Source organism: Ambystoma mexicanum, chromosome 12 (genome assembly GCF_040938575.1).
Source record: "Ambystoma mexicanum isolate Mex_15411 chromosome 12, UKY_AmexF1_1, whole genome shotgun sequence".
In the NCBI taxonomy this organism is placed as follows: Eukaryota; Metazoa; Chordata; class Amphibia; order Caudata; family Ambystomatidae; genus Ambystoma; species Ambystoma mexicanum.
This window is the reverse complement of record NC_090936.1, coordinates 591,401,018-591,419,625: the sequence shown is the minus strand read 5'-3', so window position 1 is coordinate 591,419,625 and position 18,608 is coordinate 591,401,018. Positions and strand designations below refer to the sequence as shown.

At 45.7% G+C, this 18,608-nt stretch overlaps 1 protein-coding gene across 1 annotated transcript in view; it reads left to right on the top strand.

Annotated features, from left to right (window-relative positions):
• The window catches only part of PPP1CA (protein phosphatase 1 catalytic subunit alpha), a 200,333-nt gene that overhangs the window by 90,469 nt on the left and 91,256 nt on the right, over positions 1-18,608 (top strand). The window contains exons 2-3 of the mRNA XM_069628959.1: positions 1,016-1,147; positions 18,107-18,337. Coding sequence (XP_069485060.1) covers positions 1,016-1,147; positions 18,107-18,337 — 363 coding nt within the window. The remainder of the gene's footprint in view (positions 1-1,015; positions 1,148-18,106; positions 18,338-18,608) is intronic.

The window sequence follows — 18,608 nt, the reverse complement described above, 5'->3', positions numbered from 1 at the left end:
ACTCTGGCCCCCTCACACTCCTGAGATACAAAAAAAATCTGGGTGTCCTTCGATTCCTCTCCTTAACATATCTCTGTCCTTTCCAAGAAGGCTCACTTTGACTTAACATTCAGACATTCTCCCTTTCTTCACCCCCCTCTGCCCCAGACACTCAGTCTCTAGAGCGCTGGTTCTCTCAAGGCTGGACTACTGCAACAGCCTCAATCTGCCTCTCCTCCCTCTGCCCTATTAAACAAATCTAGAATAGGACTGAGGCGTATCCTTGGCCTCCAGCCCAGGGACTGCATCTCCAGCCCTTAAATCTCTACACTGGCCTCCCAGTGGCTGCAAGACCCTGCATCATCCGCAAGGCTTTCTGGGCCTTGGGACCACACTGCATCCAACTTGTTCTCCCTAAATACCTCCCTGCTAGAGTCCTTCGGTTCTCCAACTCTCTGCAGGTTACATGCTTCTCCATGCAGAGTGGGGGGGTGGATCTTTCTTCAGCAGGAGTCTCCCTCTGGAATGGCCTCCCTGCCCCTCAGACTTGCCGGATCTCCTTATGTTTCAGAAGGCTTAATTTCCCCGCCCCCGCTTTAACTGGCTGCCTGGTCCCTTCTGAGTCATACAGGGGCCAGGCCCTCCCTCAACCAATCTGCCTCAGTACTCAACCCCACCCTCTATCCCCCCTTTCCAGCACTTGCCTTTGGGCACCCTTCCTCGATTAGACAGTCTGGTCCAACCCCTCCTCTCACTAGTTACCCTTATCCTGCGCACTTGGCCTCCAGGCTCCCCCTCTGCACTTACCCAGCCCCTGGTCCCCTGTACTTCCTCACGCAGCACTTTTGGTGCACTTGCACGATACAGGTGTCACGTCCTAGTAGGACCGTTTATTGCTTATCCTCCTCTGCCCACCCCGTCCCCTCCCACTTGCCTTGTGGCCCTTGGAAACACTTTATGATGTAATGTATTGGCACCTTACGGATGTGCAATAAATAAATCTTCATTGGCCTTAATTCAATACTCTTCTTTTCAGTCCAGGGATCACGACCAGGGAAGAATGTGCAGCTGTCTGAGAATGAAATCCGCGGCCTGTGCCTGAAGTCCCGGGAGATTTTCCTGAGCCAGCCCATCCTCCTAGAGCTGGAAGCACCACTGAAGATCTGTGGTAAGTCCTAGGGAGTATTCTTCTTGGGGAGCTACTGGATAACTGAGGTTGGACCAGATATTTCCCAGCCTGTTCTACTGCCGCTGCATGGACTACTCAAAACGGGTGCCAATTCTGAATTGAGCAAGGGGCCATATTGCTAGAGTGGGGGTGGGGGGCAGGACGGAGTGAGGGGGTAGGTCTACAACCTGTAGCTTGCCAGATGTCTCTTGTCGGCCCTAGTGAGCTTAATGGTAAGTGTTCCGGGGAGTAGCAGTTCCAAACCTCTGGCGTGCTGCAGTTGTCGGACCCCCTGTGCTAGAAGCACCTTTGAACCATTTGGCATCTTGTGGGTGATATGAGCTAGTCTGCTTTTGGTGGCTAAACTCAATATGAGTTTAGGAGGCACAGATCAAAGCAGGTGGTTGGAGTGCATTCTGTATTTGTGAAACCAGCAATGCAATCAGGTTAACCTATGTCTTTAGAAGCGTTCGTGAACGTTTTGGGCTATTCTTCGCATACCTAAAGGGACCAACTGCTTAAATCTACTATTGCCAGATTAGCAGACCTGGCAACCCCCTTGAGTTGGTTCTTCTCCATTGTGTCCCAGCCTGTTGAGTACATCCGCTGCACAGAAAGGAGTCTTTGGCATTGAAAAGTCCAACTGTATCACACAGATCCCTATACTACCACCTACCCACATTTAAAGCCAGGAGCAGGAAGAGCTGTACTAAACTTTAGTATACAAGTGAGCGACACTTTACTACCCAACCATGCTATCTGCTTATGATTTTCTCTGATTTTTGACCGTACTCACATGCATGCCTTTGGGTGAGCGCAAAGACTTGTCACTTAACGTAAATCATCGTTGCATGGATTGGGCACTTGCAAGCCAAGGATCAAGACTACTCGGTCGGTTTCCTTTTGTAATAACCCTTGGAACAAAGGGCTTTGTGTTGCATCTGCCTACCTCAACATCCTACAGACACTGGTTCTCAATCTGTCCTTGCTTATACTCCACCGGAGGGAAACCTTCACTCAGCCAAGAAAGGCGTTGCCCACAACACTTAACCGCAGACAGGCAACAGAAGTCCTCAGTTTTATCCTTGATACCATTCATCACTGGGCCTTGTATGAATGTGCACCAGACTTCTTTGAGATCCTTTACTGGGATCTTTGTGCTAGGGCAAATTGGATTAATACCTGGATGGCTAGTTGAGACTTCTTGTCGTACACCACCAAGCCTGGAGGCTTCCCAGGTACTTGGGCAGCAGGCTAACCATTTTCACTTGCCCTTCACTAATTATATCTTGACTTGGCTGCCCCCTTCCTGTTGCCTTTTGCTCCTTTCTGCCACACATTGCATCTCTAATCTAGCCCTGAAACTCCCTCCTGCTCATTATTTCAATTCCTCTTTCTAGTTGGTAAATAACTCCTTCCCAGTATCCCTCTCCACTCCTGCTCCCATCCTCTTCACACATCCCTACCTTGCTGCACTGCTCCACCTCACCTCTTGCCTACCATTCCTGACTCTAGACCTTGTCCTTTTATCCTTTGAGTGGCACACCGATCAGCCTTCTGTGCAATTACTAAAGCTGGTGGGAAATCTGTGCCCCAGCTAGTCTTGATTGCTGTGTCTGGGTGAATGGGTCTGCAGCCTGAACTAAAGGTGAGCACCATCTTCATGTCTGGTCACTTTGGCAAGTGCTGCTCTGGAGGCTTGCACTGTACCTTGTGCATGATTGTGGTATTACATGCTGCACACTGGTTCCCAAGAACTGCAGCAGTCGTTGTGCAAGACACCTGCTGGCAGGTGCTGTTGAGCGTTTTTTCAGAACAGACTGTTGTGGGGGTACTGGGAAGCCAACCTCGTGGACATTGGTCTGGCTAGCAAACCTGGGTAGCATAGGCTGAGCATTAAGGCTCAGACTTTCGCTTCACAAGTCATCAAACCCCCAAAGTTGGTGGTGTTCCGTCCAAATATATAATCGTAGACTAGTCCTCAAAATAACTGCATTACTGCAACACGAACTACATGTACATAGTTGGTAACCGCACAAGGGGACATGCCCCACTTTAATATGAAATTAATCAATACAGTACTATTCAAACTAAAATGGGCCGCACAAATGCAATCCAATGGTTTACCTGAACCCAAAGGCCTTCTGCTAACCAGAGTCCAGTAGGACTAGACCAGTGTAGATACATGGAATAGGGGTAATGGCAGACAAAACGCCACCAAAGGAAGATTTGGAGAAAACAAATAGCAATATTTATTAGATGGAGGTACATCTGCTTTAGTTACAGGGTTGTCTACAAACTATTTGAGGGGGAATCTGGGAATCCTAGACCAGAACTTTGCCACTGTCAGGGTAGCTGAAGTGATTGGACTTTACACCTGTTAAATACCTGTGGGAGTGGTGCCTTTTTAGTAGGGGGCAAGTTATCTGAGCCCACAAGCTCTGATAATAACCCAAGTAAGAAGGGTACACCGAAAAATTGCTCACCATGCTTCTGGTCGGGTTGCAGCTCAGGGTTCTGGTTTGAGCGGGGGGGTTGTCCGTGGGGGAGGGCGGCGTCTGGCTAGCTGTTTCGTCTCAGACGAACTGTTCATGCACCCACCAGCTGGTCTGAAGACGAGCCACTGATTTGACAATCATTTTGGAGGAACCCATGACCCTTTAGGTGTTGCAAGTTGCTTCAGTGCCCTTGGACAGGTAGGCCCTGGTAGAGCAGCAGGTGACAAGGTTGGTGTCACAATGGAGGGCCCTTCAAGGCATTCACCCTTTCCAAGCAACAGTGGTGTCCCTTCTGGGGATGGTCCATGACTTATACCTTGAAGGGCCAGTGTGAGGGTGTGCAGGGTTTCGTACTAGTTAAGCCCACCAGTTTAAGGGAGGAAGGGGTCTGAGGGTCTCCTTTTTGTTGGTCCAGCGGTGGAATTGATAAAGCAATGTTCTTGGCTACAGTCGTCTAGCGTCCCCACTTACTCAGCCATCCTACTGTATCTGCCCAGCAACTTGAATACCTTTGCTTGGAATCTGGTTTGGAACCAGGTGGGCCAAAAACAAGTTAAGGCACCAACACTGACTCAATCCATGGCCGGACCCCAAAAGTGCATGACTTGGAGAATGTCAATTTCCAAGAAGACTGCCATCTTGCTTTTTCGTAAGTCTTTCTCTAATATCATCCTCCAAGGCTTTCTCACCATAGATAACTGGCGCAGTAGTGCACCGTAAAATTTTTGCTTCCAGTTTCAGTGTGCTTCAAAAAAAGGCTAACCGTTACCTAAAAGAGGACAGGCTCTGCATCGCTTCACTTACAGTAGCATATAGTAAAAAGCTTTGGGCACTCCCAGGGATTGCTACCCCAAATGACATGAGTAGGTGAGTTGCTACAGACGGCTCGCCCAAAACCAGGCAGATCTGGGGGTACTGCAGGTCAAGATTTCTTTACAACACCTTCACTCCATTTTTATGCACCCCCACTTTTTGCTCTATTTTTGAATCTGGCCTGAACTTGGTCATCTCAAGCTTTTGCTAATTTGTCATGGGGAAACTGACCTGTCTTTCAGGCTCAGTAATGGGATGGTTTCCTTTAGTCTTGTTTTGTTGCCACTTTTGGTATCGTACAATTTATTAAACACCCAGATTCTTGGGTATCACGGCATTGTTACAGACGGCTTAATGAAAAATTCACAGTAATAAAATTATGTAGACACAAACAGAAGTACAAACAAGTTTACTGCAAATGACTACTAAATCTTAATGCATGTAGTTTTGGTTGGTGTAAAAGACAGGTTTTTAAAGCCTTTTTGAAACTAGGGAAGGAGTCTTCACTTTTTGTGATAAGTGGAAGCTCATTCCAGTGTATGGGGGCCATGACTAAGAAGCGACTGCCTCTTGCTCTGGAGCTTTTGAATGGAGGGACTGCCGGGAGCGACCTGTTAGATCTAAGCAACCTTTTGGACTTTTATATTTTTTGCTGTTATTTAGTAGATTGGGGGGGTGCTTTGTTTGTGATGCAGAATGTTTTAAAGATAATTCTAGCCTTTGTTTTAAAGATAATTCTAGCCTTGATGGATAGCCAATGTGTCTCCCTAGTAGTAGATAAGTTGGAGTTTCCCAAAGTTGGACTTGGAGGTCCCTAGTAGGAGTACATTACAATAGTCCAACTTCGCTCTGGCTAAGGTGACGGTAGGTGTGAGGTACTGGCGACTCAGGGCGATCAATTTGGAAGTGTGGGAAGTAGATGAGTGAGCTGACATGTCTGATCATTGTTAAGTTGGCGTCTAGATATACTCCTAGGGTTTTGACTTGTTTAGATACTGGGATTTGGGTGCTGTCAATGTTGATAGTGGAGTAGTTGGGGTGAAGGGTACTGATTTTGGTTTGGGATCCTACAATGCAAATCCGTTTCATCGTTGAGGCAAACGCTGTTTAGTCCCATCCAGTTTTGTATTATTGCGTACATTTTATTAATTGGGGTATCTTTATCATAGGCACCTGAGATGGGTATAAGGATCTGGCTGTCCTCTGCGAAGTTGGTTTAGATGACACCCATATCATCCAGTGCTGAGAATAGTAACTTTGTATATGCATTGTACAGGGTGGGCGAGAGGCAGGATCCTTTGGGTACCCCAATAGGCACTGGTATGGGGTCAACAGCGTATGCCGATGCTAAATCTAGATGTGCGTTCGGCTAGGAAAGATTTCACCCAGTGTGGCATCCTTGGAGAAGCAGAAGTCATTTTCTAGAGTCATGGTCCACTAAATCGAAAGCTGTGGAGAGATCTAGCAATAATAGTATACCGAATTAGCCTGAGTCCCAGATGGTGTATCTGAATTTTTAGGTCCAAGAGGGCCGTTTCTGTACTATGGTTGGGCCTGAAGCCGGATTGTCTAGCACACAGGAGGTGATTTTGTTAGAGATGGGCTTGGATTTGGTTATAAGCTATTTTGTCGATCTGAAGTAGAAACAGTGCTGTAGTTATTGTAGTTACTGTAATTAGTAAGGATTGTAGCATCAGTGAAGGTCTGTTCAGTCGGGGGTCACCCAGACTTTATGCCTGCCGGGACTGAGTTTGTGTTGAAGGATGCGTTTACAAATTTAGTAATGGTAAGGGTGAGGAGCGGAGCAGAGTTTAGCTAGATGGGCAGGGAAGTTCTCACCTTTGCAATTAGAGGCTTTTAGTTTACCAATGGTGTCTGCCACTGTCTTGGGTCACTGTGGTCAATTGGAATTGCAGATTCACCCAGATAGGATTGCGAATGTTAGCATCTGCCACTTGGACAGAATCTGAATGTTAGCATCTGCCACTTGGACAGAATCTGAATGTTAGCATCTGCCACTTGGACAGATTCTGAATGTTAGCATGTGCTACACTTGGGATTGTGAACATTGGCCTGCGTCACATCTAGCCGGAACTGTGAACATTATCATGTGCCACACATAGATAACATTGTAAATGTTAGCAGGTGCTACACTTAGATTGAAGTATGAAGGCTAGCCAATGACAGACTTGGATATAATTGTCAATGTTGGCATGTGCCACACTTGGATGCAATTATGAAGATTTCCAAGTTCAACACTTGAGAATGTTGGCATGCCCCATACTTAGCTAGAATTGTGAACATTAGCCTGCGCCGCATATAGATAGGATTGTGAAGGTTAGCGAGGGACACACTTAGATGGAATTATGTAGGTCAGCAAGTGCTACATTTAGGCAGAACTGTGAATGTTAGCATGTTAAGTGTCCTATAAACCACTAACAATATAAGCTCACTCTCTGCATACTTCTCTCACTCAAACTCTCACAACCAGCTGCACGCACTTCACCACACCGCAACACAAGCGGCACCAACAGCACCCGCGGACTGACACTGATCCAATACTCGCACCAAAGTTCAACACTCGGTGTATACCGAGTTGAAGCTGCCAGCAGTACACCACTCCTCACTATCCTACTCCCTCTACACCTTACTAACCCTACACCTTACTAACCCATCCCACCTTCTCGTTTACAGATCCGCCAGAGCGCCTGGGGACTATTTCCGTTGGTGAAGGCGTGCGTTACAAATACCTATAACCTAACAATATCCTTAGTTTTGAGATGGCTGGAAAAAAATGAATACATGGTCTAAGTTTTTTTTATTTTTAGTGAGGATTCTTTTGGAGTAGCTCGATTTTGGATGCTAACACATTTTGTATAGTAGTACACCATTCCTTGCTGGAATTGTAGTGACTGGGATTGGGTTTTCTAATTCCTTGAGACTGGAAGAGTTCTTTGGAATTGGAAGTGGCGTTATTGATACAATTGTATGCTTTGGCTTTATGGTTGATTATTGTGGTTTTGTAATTGGTAATTTTTTTGTGAAGGTGTTTGAGCACTCTCTTGGTTCTTTGTAGGGCAACTAGTTCCTCATTGAACCAAAAGCTTGTTCGCTTATCTGCACACTTGGTTTGGTAGTTAACGGGGCTGCTGTGTTGATGGTGACAGTGAGGCCCTTGTGGTAGGCCTCTGCCAGAAGGCTGGGGTTATTGCTTGTGACAATGTTGGATGACAGGGCATCGGTTAGAATGGGGGCTAGATTCTCAGCTGTTACCGAATGTTTCTTGATACATGGGTGTCCATTGCTTGGTTGCTGGAGTGGTTATCTCCTTACTAGTGATGGGGAAGTTTATGCTATGGTGGTCCATCCAGTCAAAGGGTACAGTTGAGTCATGTATATTTGTGAGTTAAACGTGAGTATGATGCAGTACAATGGGGTACTGGTATGCCCTAGAATGGAAGGTTTTTAGGCGTGCCCAAGGGTCAAGCTGGTGGTGGCAGGTACATTTTGCTATTTTGTTTGGTCCATTATGCGTTTGGCTACTGCCTTTGGCAGGTGTCCAAACATAGCCGTGCCACAAGGTTTTTCGTTTGTCCCTTGGCCATCTTTCACTAACCCTTCCTCGCCCATGAGGGTGGGAAAATCCTTCTGGACTTCCAGTGCCCGGGAAAGCTGAGGTGTTTTGTAGGCTACTGCTGGGCCATCTGTCTTTGATGCCAGGAAGTGGGGTGGGACCGTCTGGTACCAATCCACAAACTTGTTTCAGGGTTTGAATGGTATGCATGAACTGTGCCACCAGTGGTTCTGATTGGACTTCTGGGGGGTGTGTGGGCCAGGTATTTGACTATTGGGAGTTTCGGCTCTGGCTTTTGGATGAGTAGGTCCCCTGCACCCATTTCAGAGATCCTGAAGGAGCCACATATCGTGTCCAGCTACAGGAAGTCTAAGGGTACCATGGACTTGAAGCCTGGTGACCAACTTCTGCTACTGTCCTGGAGGAGTCCTATATTGTAGGTGTTAAGTATTTTGAAGGAGCTTTGACCCTTGAGTGGAGGGAACATCCATCTTAACATCGGCTCAAATTTTACGAAGAGCCCTCTGAATTGCCTCTATCGCTCAGTTTGGGCTACCCTACTGCAGACATTGCTGTTCTGTGTTGAGGCCTGCAACTTTGGCAATTGACAGCTTGTTCTGTCACATTTCACTTGCAGCATCGATGGGACCCAAGGTAAGCATTAAGTCGACAGCAATGTGTCCCCCCACCATGACAACGTCCCCAGAAACCGCTTTCCTGCATCCAGTCTTGTGCTGAGGGGCCTTGCATAGATTGCTTTTGCATTCTCCATCCTGAAGACCTTGCACCAGCATTTGTTGATGACTGGAGAAGTGCTTGAACCTGCAATCCCCCCTCCCCCCGCAACCCCCAGGCATCGAGGACCATAGCGGAAAAGTGACCTTGGACCCACTACTGTAGACTTGTCCTAAGCAGAATCGCTGTATGGGAGGGGGGGGGGGTTGTAGTACTTGCCTGAACCCCCTTAACTTTTAGAAACTTTTGTAGCAGTTTGGCATTGCCAGTGCTTGCTCGTGCAAGGATTCTGAATGTGGGGCGACCCTTTAATTCACTAGAAGAACTTGTCCTTTACACCATGCAACTCTTCATTGGACCCCAGAAGCCCTCCTAACCTTTCCTGTCTTGCAAAACTGTGGGAACTTTGAATGTTTGCGCTCCAGGCCCCATACTTCTTGGATGTACTTTTAAAGGTAGTGTGTCTCTGTGGAGCTGTAGTGCTGCATACTAATACTTTTGCAGGGGTTTGTTATGCATTTGCCCTACTCCAGTGATTTTTATGAATCTTTTATAACAGTTTGTCCAAGTGTTCGTTGACTTTTACTGTTCATTGAGAGCCTCTTACCAGGCTCACCACTCAGACTTGGTATGGACCACTCAGCTTGCTACCTAGGTTTAGCTACAGAGTTGTCCGTGTCACTTTTTACCTTCTATAAATCTGTTCACCAGGCCAGAGCTCGACCACTGTTTTTCAGATTGTTACAAATGAAGCCGAAGTTCTTATCAAAAGCTCCCAGATACTTGCATCTAAACTAAGGGGTGGCCCTGTCCATGAAGACCACCTTTCACTTGAGATCACAGCCTTGCTGCGATAATAGGTGGACTAAACACAGCACATCGGGAATGCTGTGCTGTTAGTACCATTTGCAAAGGACTGGCTATTGCAAATCAATGCACTGTTTTGCATGGATTACACCTGCGCTTTGGTCAAAGGTTTTTGTCGATCTGTCCTCATGTCATGTACTTTGCTTGCAATATTTTTGGGACTCCTCATAGTTATGTCCTGTCTAGTTACTCTAATTTCTCAGATAGGCCAAGATCCCATTTCAGTCGTGGATTAGGCCGGAGACCCTAAACCTCCCAGGGTCTGGTAACTGGCTGGGATAGACCTGCTGATTGCTGTTCGTTACTTGTCACCATGTAGCTCCACAGAATGATGCAATAGCTGTCTCCCTAGGGATCATAAGGAGGAATAGCCATCTCCTAGAGGTTGGTGTTCCAAAGATCAAAGTTGCATGAGCAACCTCACTGTTTCGCAAGAGTCAGTATGCATTCACAAGCAGGCCATGAACCCTGAGGACTATACTTTGAGCACCAGCTGTGTGGGATCATATCCTCACCCACATCTGTTTTTATAATCTTTTGTAGAGCAGCACAGATTTTTGGTATTGACACAGGACAGATTTCTTGGAGGACATTCTCAATGAGCACCTCGGAGTGATTTTTTTTTTTAAAATTTTTTTAACCACTTAACAATCTGGTTGTGAACCTGTGTTCACAAAACTAGTCAAACCTAGGGTTGAGAGAAAATATGATCCAGTGCCTACAGTCTCACTGTAAAGGGTCAGTTGACGCTGACAGTTGTAGTCACTATAATGGTAAAATTGGCACTATACAAATGGCAAATACAATGATCAATGATATACTCGAAATGTAAAATGGGTGGAACATCTGGTTTTCAGTAATTAAAGTACATTCCAGAATACCTACTGCAGGCTATCAATGCGATAAATTGACGGGAAACAGCCTACAAATGCAGAACATCGTAGATGTAGTACATGGCTGGCAAACCTATTGCAGACATAGACTTGTAACCACATGACTAAGAGAAATGTGGATAGGAGCTATGGCTTAAATCCTAATTGTCTAAGCTCTTTGGCACAGAGGTGCAAGAGGCTCTAGAAAACCTAAACAGCTATGGTCTAATGGGCATGCAACAAAAAGGTGGGTACTGCTGGAAGGAGGAATTTATTACATGCTAGCCAAGGGGCACCCCCAGGCATCAGCACCCACATAGCGTTCTTGGTATAACAGTCCAGGTTACCAACACTCTACCACAGCTGGAAATCAATGCTTGCGAAGAGGAAGAGTATGCCTCCCAAGTATGTGAGCCACAAAACATCATTCACCCACACATGGGAGGGTATAACTCTGTACTATCCAGAGCACGGGTACTGCATGGCATTTCTGCAAAAGCTGTGAAGATTTTGACCACCTTCCTCTGGAACATAAGCAGTTCTCTAGAAGCAGTTCAGACACTAGAAAATGGAGCCATCGATGGTGCCTTGACATCGGGTAAATCAAGGAATTAACTCTAATGGTTCCCGAATGGATAAACTGACCTGTTGCAGGCCTTTGTACCACATTCTATCACCATCGGCGTGTCCTTTGATGGATCTGAAAGTGTGGAGTGGGTTAGTAGGTTATAGCGGGAATAGTGAGATTTGTGATGTCCTGTTGACAGCCTCAGTTCGGTTTGCACTGTTCGCTGAGCTTGGCTGCAGTTTTCGTGTTCATACAATTCCTGTATGATGCTGTGCATGGCTGTTTGTTGCAGTGTGTGGACTGCTGTGCAGATTTGTGGTGGTTTGTGTTTGTGTTAGAAGTGTATTCGGAAATTGAGCAGTTAAAGTTAGGTTAGTGACCAGCAAACCAATGTCAAACCACACATTGTGAATGAACACACTGCAGGTGAACGTTCTCTGCCTCAAAGGCCTACATGGAAAAATTGGATATCAAATATTTACTTTTATATTTAACTGTTCCTAGCCAGCCATCAAATTATTTAGGCTCCAAGTAGATCAAACATTGCCACCTTTCCAATCAAGTGTCTACCTTTTGGAATTGCCTTAGCACCTTGTCTGTTCACAAGTGTCATGGTTGTGGCTGAACACTTCAGTCACAAAGGAATCCCACTCGAACCCCATTGCAATGACTGTAAGACATTGCTTGGTGTTACCAGTTAATGGTCAATTTAGGAACCACCCATCTCCTACATGAACTGATCTCTTCAATCTATGAAAAGCAATAGTAAGTTCTTGAGTAAGCAATGCCCAGATATGTTTAGAATACCTCCCATCATGTTTAGAATACCTCCCATCACATAAAGGGGTATTTATGCATTACTGGCTCCAATCCAGTTACTCTGCCTGCTGTCGGATGTCAAAGGTTATGAAACCAACATGATGGCATCTTCATAGCCCCTCATACTTGACTCGTACACCTGTTGGCAGCAGTAGTTGGCATTTCAGTGATGTTACGCAAACAGCGATTTGAGTGATGGTCCGGCAGGAAGTGTTGCCACTGAAGTGGTGGACCAAATGTCCAAGTAGGAAGCCCTTTTCACATCAACTTTTTCAAATCCCCATTAAAACACGCATCCATGATGGGTTCAGGGGAGATATTGCCAGCCTTTGCCACACAATGAAGGAGGTCGGTGCAACAGGCCAAGAGACTGAAGCCTCTTGGAGCTCCTAGCAGTGGAAATGGCATTCATTTCTGCCAAACCTAATTAAATGGTGATCTCCTCAATGCAGCCAACGCAACCATGTTTTATGCCCACAAACGAGATCGAATTTAGTTGCTGGAGTTGTCCATCCTCACGCAAAGGAATTTGAGTGGTGTCTCAATGGACTACTCTTGGAAGCATAGCATACTCCAGGCAAACACAATTTGCTTGCAGACATAGCCCAAGAACACGAGTGGAAATTAAACTTCCAACATTCAAGAAAATCTTGGGGTTTCCAAAGATATCTTTGCAGAAAACGGGGATAAAACTTGCAACTAGGTAACCACAAATGGGACCCTAGGCAATGCAGTATAGATGAGCTTTGCCTGCATGTTTGCTTTCACTTCCGGAGCTCTTAACATTGTGTTACACAAATCTAAGGTCCACCCTTCTTGAAGCTTTTTGCAAAGGTTCAAAAAGGATTTCATAAAGCTTAAATCGCATGCAAGATTGGTTTTCCAACCACAAGATGTCGGCCGGGTGTTGGTATCCCTAGTGAGGCGTACTGTACCCATGGTCCTTCATGTGTCGAGTTCCCTCTGATTGTTTTATTCCGCCATCAAAGTCTGTCGCAAATGCAGAGTGCTCTTCTAGGCTGATTCCTTTAATTGTAGATGCTTGCTTTACTTATTCGGTGTCCTGGTGGAAAGTTCCTGTCAATTAAGGCATTCATGGAAGGGGTAAAGGCTATACCCCCAATTTCCAGCCCTCCCCTGGGTTGGGATCTCAATGTTGTGCTCTCCAAGCTCATGGGTCCACCCTTTGAGCCTATGCACAAGGCCAGCCTAAAACCCCTGACTTGCAAAACTGCATTCCTAGTTGCGATCACCTCTCAGATGAGTTGGTGAGCTACAGGCTTTGTCCGTTTAAGACCCTTTCTTCATAATACACAAGAACAAAGTTGTCCTCCAGAATGCACTCTAGGTTCTCACCTAAGTTAATTTCAAAGTTCCATGATAATCAATAGCAGTTCTTACCTTCTATCAGAATTCATCTAACTCCACAGAAAGAAGCCTCCATACGCTTGTGGAGGGAGGTGGTGTTGTACTATGAACAAAACTAAACCTTGGAAAACAGACCAACTTTGTTTCCATAGCACCTGGAAGAGAAGGCTATCACATTTCAAAGAACTCCATCTCCAGATGTTATAGTCCAGTGCATACAGTTCTGCTATTCCCTATCCAAGCAAGTCTTGCCTTTCACCCTAGAACTACCTCTACCAGCGGTACAGGAGCTACCTTGGCTTTCATTGGAAACACCCCTCTAGACACCATTTGCAAAGCTGCTAGATGAGTTACACAGAGCATGATTGCATTGATGCCCTCTAAAGCAGATTCACAGGTGGGACAAGCTGTCCTGATCTACAGATCCACAAGCTCCAGAAGAGATCCGTTACTCAACATAAAATATTTCTAGTGCTTGTATTTGCTTAGATTCCAATGTGCCCACCCTTCTCCGCTTCTGGAGTAGAAGGCGCATAGATGTGTTCTGAGTTATTGCTGTTTCTGCTTTCACACCCGTACTCGCGCTACACTTGATGCAACCTCATGTCAGAAACAATCTGAGGAACCTCTACACGTGAAGGACCATGGGTACAGTACACGTCACACTAGGGATAGTATTACTAACACCCTGTTGATTTCGAGTTTCTTGTAATACTCGACTACCACTGGACTATGCAGAGCATGTGAATCTAAGCACCAGAGATATGGTGAATAATGGATCATATTTTCTGAATCTTTTTTCAAAACACAGGGGACTGCGAAAGGGGCAGTAATGTACTACTTCCACAAGCAAGACAGACTTGTTTTAATCGCAACATGCAGGGAAGGAGATTGGTCACTCAGGCAACCATTCCTAGATGGATTTTCAAATATATACCTCTATTGCATGCTGGCCAATGAGACTTACTTTACACCAAGGATACTTTTAACACCTAGTACAGGAGCTACTTTCCTTACAACTGTCACATTAGCAGCAACCCAGAGATCGGGCAAACCTTCACACAGCACTACCGTGTAGATACTCTGGCATGATCTCATTTACAAGTAGGACTGTTGCTCTGAAATGGAACGGCTCCTTTACTGCCAGGCTCTGGCAACCTACATGGACTCGTAGGTTCCAGAATGCAACCGTTTACTAAACACTATACCCCCCCCCCCCCTCCACCGTCTTAGTTGACTGGTGCATAGGTCATACCTGGTCCATGACTCAGTCCAAACCAGCTATAGCTGGGTTGAAGACCTTGACTCTGTGATAAGTCCAATAACAAAGAATCCCATACCAAGATGGCCACGAAGGGTTGAGATGGCGTACATGTTCCAAGATGGTAGCCATGCATAGATTTGTGCAAACGTAAATATGTTCTCATTTGTGCATGAGAAGGGGTAACCTCAGTGTTTCGCAACTGCTCCAATACCTTAAAGCCCTAGTCCAGAGCATTGCAGTAATTAGACATGTAAGCTTGAGTACTAGTCTGAAATTTCCCAAAGGTATCTTTGTTGGTTTTCCCAAAGGTATCTTTGTTGGTTTTCTTTTTTGGTTTAGACTAGACAGGCGAGGTTGCTCTAGAATAGAGTAGACAGTACTTGGATCTCTATAGATTTTTTGAGAACTTTATACATATTGCACTGAGGGAATCCATGTTAATTAGGAAAAAACAGCATACAATTCTATAAAATTATTCCTGCCTCCTCACCCCCCCAAAGTATGAGAATTCATGCCCCAGGGTTTGGGTACACTTTTCCTGTGAAGCAACAGGAAGAGTCCTTACAGATGGTTTGAGCAAGGCTAGACCGGAGTGTATGTAAGGTGTTTACATTTTTATTTGACTTTCTATGTGCATCAGATTGCCTGAGGTTACTTCAATCTTCTGTTTCACCTACTCTTGAGCAAGTGATCTGGAATGAACCTCGACGGAGGTGTCATTAAGTTGCCCCTGTCCTATTGTAAATGTATGTAGCGCCCAAACTCGAAGGCATCACTAGGTTTGTGTAATCCTGTGATTACGGGATTCAGTACGTATCTGTGGCATTGGTGGACGCTCCTAAGGAAACCTCAACAGTCTGTCCTTCTGACAATCTGTGGTTTTTATTTGCAACTGTACCCTTAGCTCGTCCACCTTTGGGTACTGTAGGATTCACCAGCCCCAGAAGACCAGTTACAAGCTGCAGAGCAACGATTGGAGGGTATCTGCTTAGAATCCCATATGCCCCACCAGCATTTGAGGGGAGGTGGGAACCATTTAGCTTCTAGTAGTCTAGGAGAGCCTGCTTAGCTTGACGCAACCGCTACCATTAGCTACATTTGCCCCCCCAGGTAAATGATGCTTAACACAAGCTTACGATTTTTCACTCTACGTTTGGAACATCTATTCCATTTTAGGATTATCTATATAATCTTTAAAGCATAAAGGGCCATAAATGGACAAAATATTTATTCATGATTTGTGGAAGGCTGTGTGCTAGCTCCTTGACCCCTGTCACTGGGTAATACTGGGTACCCAGGTGCTCCTTATAGGGCCCAATTACCCAATCTTCATTTTGACCCTGGCCCACCCATCCTCCCTGCAAGGCCACAAAGGCACATTCTTAAATACAAAGGGTACTCGTCCACAGTCCAAGAGAGCAGAAAATTAATCTGAGGATCTACGTGTGAAGGAGCATGGAGGCCCGGCATGCCCCCATTAATCTGAAAACATGCACAAACCACTTGATGTCAGCCTATGGATAGCATGTGATTCGAAGCACATACAAGTCCGACTGTTAGTGGCTAGGTAATTGTCTGCGTTTACCAAATGCATAGTGGTGGATGGAAGTACAGATTAAAATTAGAAGCACTTGGTGCCCAGTCTAACAAATGAACGCCTTATCTGTTACTGCCAAATAGCACTGGCAGGCTCTGAAGAAATTGGCATAGTGGCTTGACAACCAGTCCATCGAGCTCAACCCGACCAGGCAGTGTTTGGAATAAAGCTCACTTTGTTAGCTGTACTTTATTTTACCAGCTTAATCCACAGCATGGCTCAGTGTGGCTGTTTTTATTCTGAGGGCTGTAGTTCACCTGAAAAGTTATGACTGGCAGATGCCTGTTAAGGATCTCTTGAGGCTCTTGCTGAATGCATGGATATATATGGAGGAGTATCTTAAATTGGCTGACCACCCCCCATTTGAATGATACTTTGTGTCAATGGGTACTGTGCATGCTGTTTCTTGAGGGAGATGGATGCTCATCAGTTACCTGCTCGCCTAGTCTACTTCTGGAATTATGTAGCTGCTTTACTGACTACCTGCTTAAGGGGCTGAAACTCTGCACCAGCATAATTTGATGGCAGAGGATTGAGGAACCCCTTACATCGCCGACTACTGTTGAACATGGCTGCTTTGACTCACTGTGGACTATAATCACTTGGGAGGTCTCGCGCAACAGTCATTGAACCTACAACACCATGAAAGCCCAGACTGGCTCCCCGGCTCCATTGCTCAATTTGACATATTCAACTGAATTGTGGAAGCCCTGCTGGATTTGGGGGTGGGGGCAGATGTTTGTTACACATTTTAGACTGGGTTGTCTTGCAAATAATGTGAACATAGTTACCTGGGAAAGGTACATTCTTGCCTGCTGCTGGCAATGGTTCACTGTTGACCAGTCCCAGACTCCCTGCTTTAACATACTGGTCCAAATATTCACAGCAGCACAATTGTTTTCATTCCAACTTTGATCTACAGTGGCACTCCAGATTCCTGAGTCATCTAGGGACCTGCAGCATTGGTGGCAGTGCCACTAGTACCAAAAGCAGTTGACAACTCCAGGGCTAGAAATTGACTAGTTGGAAAGTGGTTGGTTCAGACTCAAGTTCCCATAGGCTAACTTTGACCTACATAACATTGGGGACAACCACAGCATCCATAACGGTATCACTTGTAGTCTTCGCGTCTCCATTGGAAATACATTGTTTGAGGTGAAAACTGGTCTGAAGGCTTGTGGAGAGGATAGAACATTGGTGTAGCATCTGTTTAAATGCCTAGGGCCATGCGAGTAGTGGAGAGTGCAGTGTTATGCACACTTTGAAAGTGTACATTACTGCTAGCAAGAGTAGATGGGTACTCCACGCTAACCTTCTGTGGACATACCTGTATTTGCCTTCTGGAGAAGAGCCTTCTTGCTAGACATGCTTACCCTAGGTTAAGGATGCATGAGAACTTTAGCCTGCATGTGTGGATCTGAAGGCTGACGCTGTCCTCCCCACACACTACAGCTGTTCTTCAAAGCCTACTGCTAAAGGACACATGCAGAGCAACGACATGACTGACCGAAAGGTTTGCCAGATTGCTTGGTCAGACCAAGGAGTAGGGCATAATCTATGTTGCCATACCAGTTTTGGTAAAGGTGAGTTTACATTTCAGGCCATGGGGAGGAAGGAAATTAAACTGATGGTATTCAATATATTTAGATACTGTGAATCTATAGACCCAATGCTGGAGAAGGAAGAGTGCAATTTTGCTTGAATTCTAATGGTTAATACAAGCCCTAGCTACTGTTCAAATAAACTCATCTTTGGAAGATATCGATGCTGAAGAAGCTCTTTCGTAAGACCAGAATGTGCTATAGTAATGTCCCTGTAGTAGATTAAATGCAGTTCTACTCTGCAGAAGAAATGCTAAGGTTTGAACAATGCTTACATTATTTGGTCATTGGAAGGGTTATCTAGTGATGTGGACATCTCAGTAACTGTTTGCAGAAGTTGCTGCCTAGTTTCCTTGTTTCACCAGGACTTTCTCTTCCAACAGGTGACATTCACGGCCAGTACTACGATCTTCTGCGTCTGTTTGAATATGGGGGCTTCCCGCCTGAGAGCAACTACCTCTTCCTTGGTGATTACGTGGATCGTGGGAAGCAATCTCTGGAGACAATTTGCCTCCTCCTTGCCTACAAGATAAAGTACCCAGAGAACTTCTTCCTGCTTCGTGGGAACCATGAATGTGCCAGCATCAACCGCATCTACGGCTTCTACGATGAATGTAAGGGAGTAGACCCTTGGTTTATGCTGCAGTGTGGGGCACTAAGAGGCCATTAACTGAATGTACTGCTTCTGTGTTGAGTGCTAGGCGCCTAAAGTGTATGCAATTGGTCCAGATTGGCTGTGGCCATTGATGGCTACATACCTGTGCAAGGCTGTCCTTTGGTCGTGTACAGGAGAACTGAGGGTTTTCCCCGTTAACACTTTGATTGTGTGGGCTTGATATTTGGGGGTTAAGGGGGTGAGGGCTTAATCTATGGTTTCTTGGCAAA